Raw genomic sequence first — 12,210 nt, 5'->3', positions numbered from 1 at the left:
AGTGAATAAAGATAGGACATTGTACTGATAGACAGGCAATTATCCCATAAATGTAAACTACGCAGAAGAGATATGTACAGCATTATATATTTATGGATACAATTTTGTTCTACTGACACATAACAAAATGAATAATACATTAGCCAGAGAACTTGTCATTAAGTGGATTTCTTTGTTGCCTTGCCATTAAAATGAAGTCTTTGGTCTGTATATGTGTGTGACATTAATCCCTTTCTCAGTGTACAGCCTGGCGTGAGTGAAGGTACTCCAAGACTGTAAATTTGAACTAGATCTTGTAATTTTTAAGGTGAAATGACTCTAATGAAATTGAAGATATTCAGGAAGGTTGCACAGATCTCTTCTGTTGATGAGATGTGAGAAACGAACTTTCAGTGTTACTGTACAAGACAAATGAGAACCCAGAGCTTCAGGAATGGGGGCAGGAAAAGCTGAGGCTGCTGAGCAGCTGCAGGGGGTGTTTGGTCCACCAGAGACATTTGAGAGAGCAAAAATCATAGAATCACAGAATCACCAAGGTTGGAAAAGACCTAAAAGATCATCCAGTCCAACCGTTCACCCATTTCCAATAGCTCCCACTAAACCATGTCCCTCAACACAACATCCAAATCAGGCTGGGTAACAAAGCAGCAATCTTTTGTCATCTGTAACGGAATTGGAAGGAGTGTTTTGCTACCAGGCAGTTCCTAATTATGAGGTGTTGAAGCACTTCTCTCAGGGAAGCAAGAACAGAACAGAAAATATTGGGTGTGCCTAGACCTGATGGCTCCTGCTCAACATAATGAGGTGGCTTACCTCACCTCTTGAGGCCTTTCCAACCCTACATGTACATGGTTTCATGCTCACTCCACACGGAGACATTCCTCTGCAAATCTGGCTAACAAAATTATGTTTGGGAAAGCAATTCACATAGGCATACCAGCGGTGGTATTAATTAATTTAAATAACCTCTCCCTTGAGGTTATTGTTGACTGGTTTCCCTGAGTTACAAAACAACTGCGACTGCTTAGCTCTGATGCCATTACTGCCATTAGAGCTCCTGATGGAAGCACTGTTCCATATGTCCCTGTTTTTCAAAGCACTGTGCTCATCTGTGAGGTATAGAATTAGCAGAGGTAAGCTTCTGAAGCACCCTGAGCAGATGTTTCAGTACTGTTTAAATACTGACTCTTACTGTGGCATCTGCCCAGTGCCAAGAGGAGGAGCTGCTCACAGGAAAGGCAGGAGCTCCTTGCACCAAGGCATGCTGTGTTCCTTGAAGGTTAGCTTAAATGCCTGTAGTAACTTTAAATGTGCATCTATGGCACAGATGAGCTATCAGCCTGAGAGGATAATCACTGTTAGCTATAAGGTGAATGAGGTTTGTAAGGATGCTGTGCAGGTGCAGATCCATCTCGGTTCCAGGCGTTGTATCTCTGCAGCAGACATGCCCTGATCATGAGCTCTTAACTCAAGGCAGCTGAGGACAGCATGTCCTCCTGCTTTCTTATCACTAATACCTTTACTGCCTGCTTCTAGGGCTCTTTTAAAGGCCTCTGGCTCTCTACCAGAAACAAAGCACGAGTGCCTATTGAAACAGTCCATTGCAGTCAGGCAGAATTTCTTCTTTGTGGGAGCAGCTGCTTTTGCTCTCTTTAGGTAAGTTTTCCTGAACTTCTTCTCCAAGGGTTGCTTGGGCCACCATCAATAGTTTGATTCATTTTCTTGGCTATCTTTAGGAAGACCTTTGCTTAAGCCAACTGTAGATTTCCATCCTTCCAGGTGGGAAAGTAGGGAAAAGAATGTGGAAGTGAAAAATGCAGCAGCAGCAGAAGTGTTAAAGGACTTCTCAGCTTGCAGGGCTCATAGTGCAGTGGCACTGCTCCAGCACTGCATGTGCTGCTTGGTGCAGTGTATAAAACTCAGCAGTGGAATTATGTGGCTCAGTTAACACGGTTCATAAACTGTGCAGCTCAATCAAGAAAGCCATGTACGTGGGAACAGTGTGAGTGTAAATAGATGCCTGAAGTAGAAGATGCAGTTCAAGTGGAAAATGATGCAGGCAGGTAATGAAAGTACACTAATTGACTAGCAGAATGTGAATGTGGGAGGGTGAGTGCATGTATGTATGGATGGAATTTGATAGAAGTATTAGGTTGATGCCTACCTTTATTTAGCAGGAGAGTTTTCAACCCTGAACGTTCCACTTTGGTGTAATTGCCTCATTTTGTGCTCTGATTATTGGGCTGTAGCGTTCAGTATGGCCCAGAAATACTTCTCATAAACCAGTCCAGCTTACACCAACGATTGCTTCATAAATGCCTGCATCATTATTCACTCCTTTATCTGGGACAGCAAACAGGGAGAAGGAAACTTGAGGAAATACCTGCTGGGGAACAAAGGTATAAAATCTTCTAATAAGAGTTGCTTAGTTAAGGTCAGTATGCTTTTTATTGGCTCTTTCTTACTCCTGGGGAGAAATGTTTCTTCCTCAGAGGACATCTGTGGGGTTTTTTCCATCGGCCTTTTATGTCATTGGTTTGCTGGTGCGTGTGGATTTTTATGAATACTCTAAATTAAAGAGACTCCAGCTTGACTGTGAAATTAATAGAGCTATCAAAAAAACCACTGTCATTATACAACAATTGTTAATTATTTACAAGCAAACTTCTGCAAGAACAGTACTGTAGCTGTCAGCATTGTAGTTATTAAAATTAAACTGCTTTGTCTGAGTAGAAGATAGCATGACTCATTTAGGCTAAGTGCTATGAATACGAAATATTCTGTTTCTCTTCACCAATTAGTCAGGGGGAGAACAATAGCATCTTTCTTTCCTAACAAGAAGTTTATTTAAAGAAGTCTAGCAAAATACATTATTGTCAGGGCTTTGTTCAAGAAGGACACAAATTAATCACAGCTATTGTGAGGGTTCAATGCAAGCTTTTTCTAGGATGGGAAGAACTCTTTTCATAAACTCAATTTTCCTTTCCCAGATGGCGAAATGGATGTGAAAACTTCTTGCTTTATTGCAGCACGTTGCTTAATATGTGCGTTATGTGCTTTGGAGTCGTGGGTTCCTCAGATGCTCTTTGCTGTCTCTAATTTCATCTGTCTTTCCAAGCATATTCCGGTTCAGTGGTAATTTGTGCTCTTTGTGTAGTGGGTTATTTGTTTTATAAACAGCAAGAGGGAAGTCAAGGAGCTTTCAAGAGGGCTGCAGTGGGTGGCTTGGGTCAGGATCCTGCTAGATTCCATTCTGTGCCATCTTGCATCAGCGAAAGTTTCCTCATCTTGGCGGTATTAATGGTGCATAGCAATGAGCACATTAGTGGAAAAGGAGAAGAATTAAGGTATGAATATGTCAGGGTTGTAAAGGGTGAGGTTAGCGTGGCAAAGCCCTGCAGCAAACAGACAGATTGGAAGGGATTGAAGCCCGTAGCTGGGGAAGTGCCACATCACTCTGTCTTTCCCCACAGTAACGCCATCAGTCTTCTTTTCAAAGCTCGTTTGGGTCTCTCACACTCGATCTTTCCTTTGCCTTGCATTCCCCAGCCTGCTGTCTTTGCTGGTTTTGTTTCTGCTGCAGATGATTCTGGGAGCAGAGAACACTCACTGCAGAGGAAGATGTATTCTGTGCGGGACCCCTCACTGCCGTGCACCTCTCAACACTGAGAATGGATGGTCTGAGAAGAGGATCAACGCTCATCCTTTTCACATAAGCCTTCCTGGACTGTGATCAGTTGTGACTGCAGTTTGAGTAAGCATAAAACCAGCTTGTGCTTCTGCTTTCCTTCTGAATAAAAATTGAAGAGATTTTTCAATGCTGGGGGGTGTGTTACTTTGGTTGTTATGAGAATCACAGAATGGCCTGGGTTGCAAAGGAGCACAGTGCTCATCCAGTTCCAACCCCTGCTGTGTGCAGGTCGTCAACCAGCAGCCCAGGCTGCCCAGAGCCACATCCAGCCTGGCCTTGAATGCCTGCAGGGATGGGGCATCCACAGCCTCCTTGGGCAGCCTGTTCCAGTGCATCACCACCCTCTGTGTGAAAAACTTCCTCCTCATATCCAACCTAAACCTCCCCTGTCTCAGTTGAAGACCATTCCCCCTTGTCCTATTGCCATCCACCCTTGTAAATAGGTATAACTCCTCCTGTTTATACGTTCCTTTCAAATATTGAAAGGCCACAATGAGGTCTCCCCACAGCCTTCTCCAAACTAAACAATCCCAGTTCTCTCAACCTTTCTTCATAGGAGAAGTGCTCCAGCCCTCTGAAATTGAAAGTGGGTTTGCAGTGAGTGAAGGAATCAACCCATTAGTTCACACTGTGCTGAGACTTGAATTGAATTGGATGCAGAAGTAAAATCCAAGGTCCTCTTTTACACTCTTCTAGGCCTAGAGACAAGAAGAAATGTGCGTCATGTGCACGCTGGCTTAGAGGGAAGATGTGGAGAAAATGCAATCGCATTCTTCTACATAATCTCTTAGCATTGTTAAAGGCATGTTGTGTTCACCCACCATTAAGTTTTGATTTGGTTGTGGAGATAATGCTGGAATGATCTGGAGGGGAAAAAAAAAGCTATTCTGAGCACATTTACTGTTAAAATTGAGAACTTCTATGAGTGAATGCTTCTTCTGTGGAAAAGAGTTCTTTTATCTATGATTTCTAAATTCTCACTGTGCTGTAAAGGGACAAAAGCCCTAAGAAGAATGGTGCAAGAGTGCCTCCTCCTTCTGTTTGGGCAGGCTGTCTCTTTTCTTCCAGTAGCTGGCTAGGAGTGCCTGACCTTACCCTTTGCTGCACTGAGTTGGCTCATTTCTTATTGCTTTGGCTGTTATTAGAATAATGTCAGTGCTGGGACAACCCAGTGTGGGTTTGCTCCTGTGTTCTGCCAGGGGAGGGCATCGCCCTGCGTTGGTTCTGCACTACGTGTAGGGTAGGATTTAGTTACTGCTGATTTGTTGGAAATCTGAAATTTACTTATTGAGAGAAGGTTAAGGGGAAGAGTATCTAGATATGCTTAAAGTGGAGGGAAAGCACGTTTTCTTGTATACAAAATGCTGCCGGAGTGCTTTAGATGTGACTCCTCCAGAGCAGCTGGCAAGCTGTAGAGGTGCTTGGGTAGGTCCTGGGCACTGCTCTCACATGGGTGGCTTTGTCTGCAGTGCTGGGGGTGGGTATGATGCACCCAATGCCACCTGAAGGGATGCATTTCCTACCAGGTGCCCAGCTTCTTCCCGAATTTTCTTTGGCTGGTGTCCTTCCAAAGACACCAAACAAGGCCGACCTTCCCACTGGCTCCTGACAAGAGGCCCCATAACTTACATTAACTTCTGCAATTTCCTCGTTGCTCTTAGCAGGTTATTAATTAACTGAATGTAACCACTGGCTGTTGATAAATCCTCCTAACTAATTCCAATTCCATATCAAAGCTCCGAGCATTTTTACTCAAGCTGCTGCAGCAGTTAATCTTTGTGAAGAATTGGTTCTGATCTGTTTTTGAGTTCTGGAGTTGGGGAAAACGGAGAGAAGATATTTGTTTGCTTGATTCCACATGACAACTCCAGGGTAACTGAATAGACTGTACGGTTGGTTTGACAAGGCTGCGCCCGCGCCAGCAGCCTCACATACCAGAGACCGGGGGATGGAAGGGGAACTGACAGCCCTAATGGATTTTATCAGAATTTCTCTAAAGACCAACAATTTGCCTTCAATTATTAATGTTTTTCCGAGGTTTCTCTTCTGAGAGGTATGAATAACTAACTTAAATATGCATTCATGAAACGTTTTCAATAATGAATAAATTGCTGCGTGGAAAGAAGTTGAGCAGCACATCCAAATATTAAATAATGGAAGAGATGTCTGAGAGTTTATGAAATGTGGTATTTAATAGTGCGGCTGTTACTGGGATTTCTGTGAATGCAAAGCTGTGGTTATTGCGTGCATAACTGTATTGCAGTAATGTTTGTGCAAAACGGGTTGTAAGTGAGCTTAGAGTTTCCTCGAGAGAGGAAAAAGCAGTGCCTGCGTGTCGTGGTGTGCCATGCTCTGTGTTAGTCCTACAGTGACAGTGGTTCATTTTGGGCTGTGAATGCGTTTTGCTTTCCCCTCTCACTCTCAGAAGGCATTCTGCCTCTGTTATTGCCTCACATTGGGGAACTTTGGGAATGCAGATGGGGAAAGGTGTTGGCCGCGTTGATTCACGCACTGAAGAGAAATCAGAGTGGATTGCTCTGTGCCTGGGAGGAACTTCAGGGCAGGTGGTGGTTGTTCAGTGACTGCAGGAGAGCTTAAGCGACAGGGATTGTGAATCCCTTCCTTGCTCTGCTCCTGCTTTCATTTCCAGAAGGGAATTCAGAGAGCCTTCAGCTGCTGCCTCCCTCAGATGCAGAAAATTGTCTCCATGGTGCATAAGGTACCGAGTAGACATCTAACAAGAAGTGTAGGTGCTTTTGTGGAGTTAGCAAGTGTTTGCACAAGTGTGAGTTAATGAGCATGTAGGTGCATTCTTTCCACTCTGCATCAGTTTTGTTCTTGTAACCAAAGTTTCATCCAAGATCTGTGAGGTCTGCCTTGCTGAAAGCAGCACCTGACCAATAAATAAATCCTCCCTGTTCAGTCTGTTTATCACAGGAGAGAGTATGTGCATGCCTAGGAGTGCTGCACGAGGATGGGCTGCTGCCCAACAGCTGCTCTGTTAGAAGAGATGCATCTCAAAGCATGCTGCCTCCCCTTCTTTTACAGTTGCTTCCTTTTTCATTAAAGCTGGATGTCTGGGACAACTCACAGCTCCCCAGCCTGCAACAAGGCAGGAAAAAAGAAATCAAGCATAGTGTAATTAGTAGACTTTGTGATTCCCTGTCTCATCATCTGGTGCAGCTCAGCCTCCACAGGATTTCCATGTGGCATGAAGTGTGGAAACCTGTCATGGCAGCAAAAAGCAGAGGGGCTTCCAGCAAACAATGGTGGTCTTGTGGAAAGAGTTTAAATGCATGCAGCCGACCCCATGGGGACTGCCGTGCTCTGTTCACCCTGTGTGGAAATGATGCTGTTTCAAAATCATCTTTAATCCTTCTCTTTCACTGAAAAATGTGAGAACTTTATTTAAAGTTTGAGTGCTTTTTTTTTTAGGAAGTTCGATGTGTTTCCAACGCAAAAATAAACTGAATTATTGGTGTAGCGCACAGGGGAGAGGAGTTGTCCGAAATATCTTGCTATATTCTGTCCCTAAATTATGTGTGTGAATATTGGGAAAGTTTCAGGCCAAAAATTAACAGGAAATGTATCCAGGCCTTATTTTTTTTTCCTGCATGGATGCATGTGGAGAAGGAAATATCTATCAGTCCTGGAAGTAGTGGTTCTGTAACTGAGACATACAGGAAAAATCTATTCTGTGGAATTAGGAGTGAGCTGGGGAGAAGAATTTCAAGAGAAGGGAATGCTGTTGTATATACAGAATGGAAGTCTGCTTTGACAGTGATTGCAGTCCACCTCCTGTTCACAGAGAAGTGAAATAAAATGAAATATGCACTAGTTGAAATCATTTGTCCCCACCCCCAGAGAGAATGGAAATAGAAACCTCTCTTTGTTCCATCCGTGTGTGTGAATAACATCAAACTCCTGCAGAGTTCACTAGATCTGTGGTCCCATTTGAGTGGACTTCGGGTTTTGCTTCATATTTATTTCTTAAAGTAAGACCATATCCTAAATACTAACCCCAGTGAGTCTTACTCCTGGTGGTATCATGCAGAATATATTTTACTGTCTGCACACAGACTGCTGAAAAGGCACTGAGTTACTGATACTGGTTTGCTTTTGCATCTTCCATCCGAGGCATCCCAAGCACTTAGTGCCATCCAGTCTGCAGAGCATGGCAGCACATCTGTGAGGTAAGGGCATCAATTCTATCGATGTATTTCTTTATATTTAATGGATAGAATAGGTGAAGCATTAGGTTGTGATGTGCCTGGGATTGCTATGGGCCAGCAAGGCTGCTGGCCTCTCAGCCCTGTGATGGATGTCCCTTTCTTCAGGGAAAATCCTGAGAGCACCTTCCTCTCGTGTATGTTGCTTCGTGTACAGTGAATCAAAAATACCATAGCACAATTCTTGCCCTTTTATTTTTAGTGGAATAGCACAGTTTAATTGTATTTTGTCCTTCTAATGTCCTTCTGCGAAACCCAAATTTCTGATAAAATTCAAGGCTCAGCTTTTTTGCTTAGAGTTCAATTGGCTCTCGGATGCCCTTAGGTCCAAATGTCACTTCATGTGGAATTTTTGTTGTTAATCTTCTATTATTGGGTGAATTATTTTGCAAACAGACCGATTCAATTGCTTTAAGCTCTGAACCTGTCAGGCTAGCTTTTATTCTGAATGCTTCTGATAAGGAACTTTGGTAAGAATGCTGTGCCTCCAGCAAGTTACCAGGCTCACCTTGGTGGGGAGCAGCTTCAAGGTCCCTGGGAACTCTCAGTTTGTTAAGAAAAGAGAATCTAGGTGCAGAAAAATCTCCCTCCAAGTTTTGCTTCTGATGTGGGAGCGCACCCCAAAAGAGTGGAATGCCCTGTATGATGTGCTGAGTCTCACTTTTTGCATAGTGATGACCTGAAGGCTGCGATGAGAGCCAAAGTCAGCGCTTTGTTCCCATGTTGTGACCACACGAAGGGGCAGATCCCTGCTGCTAACCCTGCAGACTCTGAGCTGATGGGGATCTGTGTGGGAGTCGGGAACTTTGGCAGCATCTTTGACCTTTTTCCTCTTGATGGAGTGCCTGGTGCCCGTCTCAGATGCTGCCCTGACAGAGATGTCTGTCTGTCTGTCTGAACAAGATAATGCTGATAGGTGATGGGAAGTCAAACTGATGAGGCACCTCAGAAACCATGCTCTGAGTTTAGTAGTCCAACAGGCCTCTTTCTTAGAACCCGAAGGAAACAACAAAATGCTTTACAAGACGTGTTGTGTGTATAACAGCAGCAGGTAAGGTGTCATCTGCAGAAGGCCAAGGAGGGGCGGCCGTGTTTCAGTGTTGCAGCTCAAAGAAAAGATTCAATGGGTCTCCATTCCTGAATTTTAATAATTCTGTGAGCAGATTTCGTTGTGCTACTTCTGAATGCAGCGTTAGAAGCCAAAGCAAACTTCAGACCCTCTTTTATATTCATGGGAAGTGTTGTAGAATGACAGCATTTTTTCTTTGGAAAGACAATCTCCTGTGCAGCAGAGGAAAAGAACAAGTGAACAAACGGTGCGAGCTTACGGAGGGCTTTTTTACCTTCTTCCCAGGCAAGGATAGCTTTCCACTAACACAGAGAGTTCTGTTTTCTCTATTAAAAACAACTGCACTCAAGTGGAATAGGCTTTGTATTTTGTCCCAGAAACAGAGTTTCATTCAAAGATAAGGCCCCTCTGCGTTATGGTGCCTGTAGTCACCTGATGGGGCCGCTGGTAACTTTTAGGCTGCTTTAGTCTGCATTCCTGAGATGCTTTACTCCTGGCACTGCAATTAACAGCTTCGGGTTCACTGCCTGCCACCAGAATCCCTGCTTGCCACCCGTGCCCTTGAATGTTGCCCACGGTCGCAGGAGAGCAAAGCAAATAGGCTTTGTTTCAAAGAATGCAAACTTTGCACCCACAGACATCGCTGAGGATGCCGTTGTGGAGTTGTGAGCAGGTAAAAAATAATAATAACAATTAAAAAAAAGTTTGTAGCTTTTTGATGTTTTATTTTTGAAGTTGAGAATTGCTGAGTATGACTACGATGGGCCCAGTCTCCCAGTCTGGAAGCATGCTTGGAGAATCTCTTGTTATCCTTGAAATCAGGAAATACTTTTTGCGAATAAATGAAGAAAGAGGAAATTGTTGCCTTTTTGGCAAAATGTTTGTGTTCTAGTGCATGGTCTCGAGTTTGGCAGTGCCTGGCTGATGAATGCGTGTGCCCAGAGCTGCCTGGTGGTTCTTGACACCTCCAGCAGGTTCATCTAGTGCAAACCTGAGTGAAAAAGGAGGTCATACTGATGGGGCCTTTTCTAAAGCTCAAACACAGACTGTTTGCTGTACTTGGGAAGAGTGTTGTGCTTTTGTCTGTAGTGAAAGTTCAGGAATTTGGTGGAAAAAGGTTGTTTTACTTACTCAAAAATTGCATGGTGTTGGTGGGAAAGGAGAATGCACTGCAGACTGGAGCTGAGGGACCACCCTTGTCCTGCTCCCACCAGTAGAGCTGTCATGCAGCCTCTTGGAGGCTCAAGGACAGGTATTCTCTACGTGCAAACATTTGCACCTGTCTTTGCAATGTCCACACAAGGTGTTCTGGGCCCAAGGGACTCTGTCCCTTCCTTGGAACAGGAGTCTGAGGTTGGCCATGAAAACTCTTGCTTTGAAGATGGATGAGCAGAGGGTCCCGTCCACATGAGGCAAGACCTGGCAGCCCTCAAATAGCAAACAACACTTCTGAAATGGCAGTCAAATCAACAAACCTCTCCTGTAATTAAGTCAAACGTCCCCTCTAAGGAAGCTTTAATCACCACAGTTCTGGGACATGAGTGCAGGACTGTTGTCCTTTGTGAGCGCCTGCTGAGCCTGGCCCTGCTTGGCTTGTCTTCTGTTGCATTCCCCAGCCAAGGAGATGTCCATAGCTCCAACTCAGCCAAATGTTTGTTTTACATGAGCCAGAAAGTTTGCAGGGATCGTTTTGACATCAAAAGTGACTGTTTTTTCTAAACAAAAGTCATTATCTTGAGCTCACAAATGGCGTATTTCTTGAGTCAGGACACAAACCCAGAAAACCAAGCAGCCCAGCACACCTACTCCAGCTCCACTCTACTGCTGACCATAGAAAGGAGGTCGGCACTATGTTTCAGTTAGCCCAGTCAACCTTTTTTTGTTTCCTGGTGATCCGCCTTGAGAGGACAAACTTTTTTTTTATTTAATAAAAGCCGTGTCGTTTAGCTAGTTAGTGTTTGAGGGCAAAAGTCCTTCAGCATGCAGTTCATGGTAGGTGCTTAAGGACATCTCTAGGTCAGGGGGTTCCGCATGCTGACTCTACGTACCATTTAAAAATCTTCACTAAACTGGATGGTAGTGAGTACATCAACTACTTCTTCCTCCTTGTTTTTCTCCCCCTTTTAGATTATGGCTGAGGAATGAAGTCTTGAAATATGCTGCAGATTTATTCTTCGTGTTGAATGGATGGCTGATGGACAGGATTGTTTCCGTTTTGCCCTCATCTAACTCCTTCGAGCACATGGTGTGTGCAGAGGCCTGGCTGAGTGGCAGCAAGTGCCACCATGCACCATTTATTTGGGCTGGTTTTGGCACAAAGGGACCTTTCACGTGCAGGGGATCTTTTCTCCTTGGAGGATGCTGAAATTGAAGGAAGCCTCTCTGAAGCTCTTGAACAAATAAGGACAATTAGTTCATCTGCTGTAAGTGAAATGCTGTCCTGTAATTAGTGAGATTAAATGTATTGTATTAACAAAGTGTTAAAGATGGGGATGTGCACAATTTAAGATTTTAAACTCAAGAATGCCAAGCGAAATATAAGATAAACCTTCTGCTTCCTTTCCTTTGTCTGGGACTGGCTCCAGGCTTGGGGGCTGCTGCCAGGGCACTGGTTAAAATAGAATAGAATTGCTCAGGTTGAAAAAGGCCTTAAAGATCATCAAGTCCAACCACAACCTAACCAAACTACCCTAACTAACAGCCCTCTGCTAAATCGTGACCCTGAGCACCACATCCAAATGGTTTTTAAACACATCCAGGGATGGTGACTCAACCAGCTCCCTGGGCAGCCCATTGCAGTGCTTACACCAGTGCTCCACTGGCTCCATTGTGGAGAAGCGTGAGGTTACACAGTGGTTGGTGAGCTCCTGAAGGGCAGCAGTCCATTGCCAGAGCCCAACCCCTTGTATCTTGTCCCAGTGCCATCCCTCATCTTTGTGTTTTGCCTTTAACTCGTGTCTGGTTACAGAACAAGTTGCATCCAGTTTAATGATCAGCCCATCCGTTCCTTGATTATCTTCTATGGGAGACTTGAATCAGAGCCTCAAACCCCTCAAATGCACTTCTGGCTAGGGTACGTGCCAGCCTGTGGGAGGAAGGGGAAGTATCTGAATGCTCAGATACTCAGCAAGCAACATGATATTGCAACAACTGCAATTTTCTGGCATGACGTGGGTCCACCTTTCATCTTTATTAGTTTTCAGGGTGGAACAGCATGGGTG

At 44.3% G+C, this 12,210-nt stretch overlaps 1 protein-coding gene across 6 annotated transcripts in view; it reads left to right on the top strand.

Annotated features, from left to right (window-relative positions):
• The first annotated feature begins 1,924 nt into the window (after window positions 1-1,924).
• Window positions 1,925-12,210, top strand: part of VEPH1 (ventricular zone expressed PH domain containing 1) — a 57,785-nt gene continuing 47,499 nt past the window's right edge. For 4 of the 6 annotated variants that reach the window (XM_042881272.1, XM_042881275.1, XM_042881277.1 and 1 more), the window contains exons 1-3: window positions 1,925-2,063; window positions 3,584-3,754; window positions 11,117-11,412. In XM_042881272.1, coding sequence (XP_042737206.1) covers window positions 11,275-11,412 — 138 coding nt within the window. In that variant the 5' untranslated portion in view covers window positions 1,925-2,063; window positions 3,584-3,754; window positions 11,117-11,274. Of the gene's footprint in view, window positions 2,064-3,583; window positions 3,755-5,434; window positions 5,745-9,555; window positions 9,663-11,116; window positions 11,413-12,210 lie in introns of those variants that run through there. The other 2 variants (XM_042881273.1, XM_042881274.1) reach the window with 2 other exon arrangements.

The sequence above is a fragment of the Lagopus leucura genome, unplaced genomic scaffold (genome assembly GCF_019238085.1).
Source record: "Lagopus leucura isolate 7727_CA_CO unplaced genomic scaffold, USGS_WTPT01 Super-Scaffold_100029, whole genome shotgun sequence".
NCBI classification, from domain to species: domain Eukaryota; kingdom Metazoa; phylum Chordata; class Aves; order Galliformes; family Phasianidae; genus Lagopus; species Lagopus leucura.
Note: the sequence above shows the minus strand (reverse complement) of the source record. Positions and strands in the feature narration are given on the sequence as shown.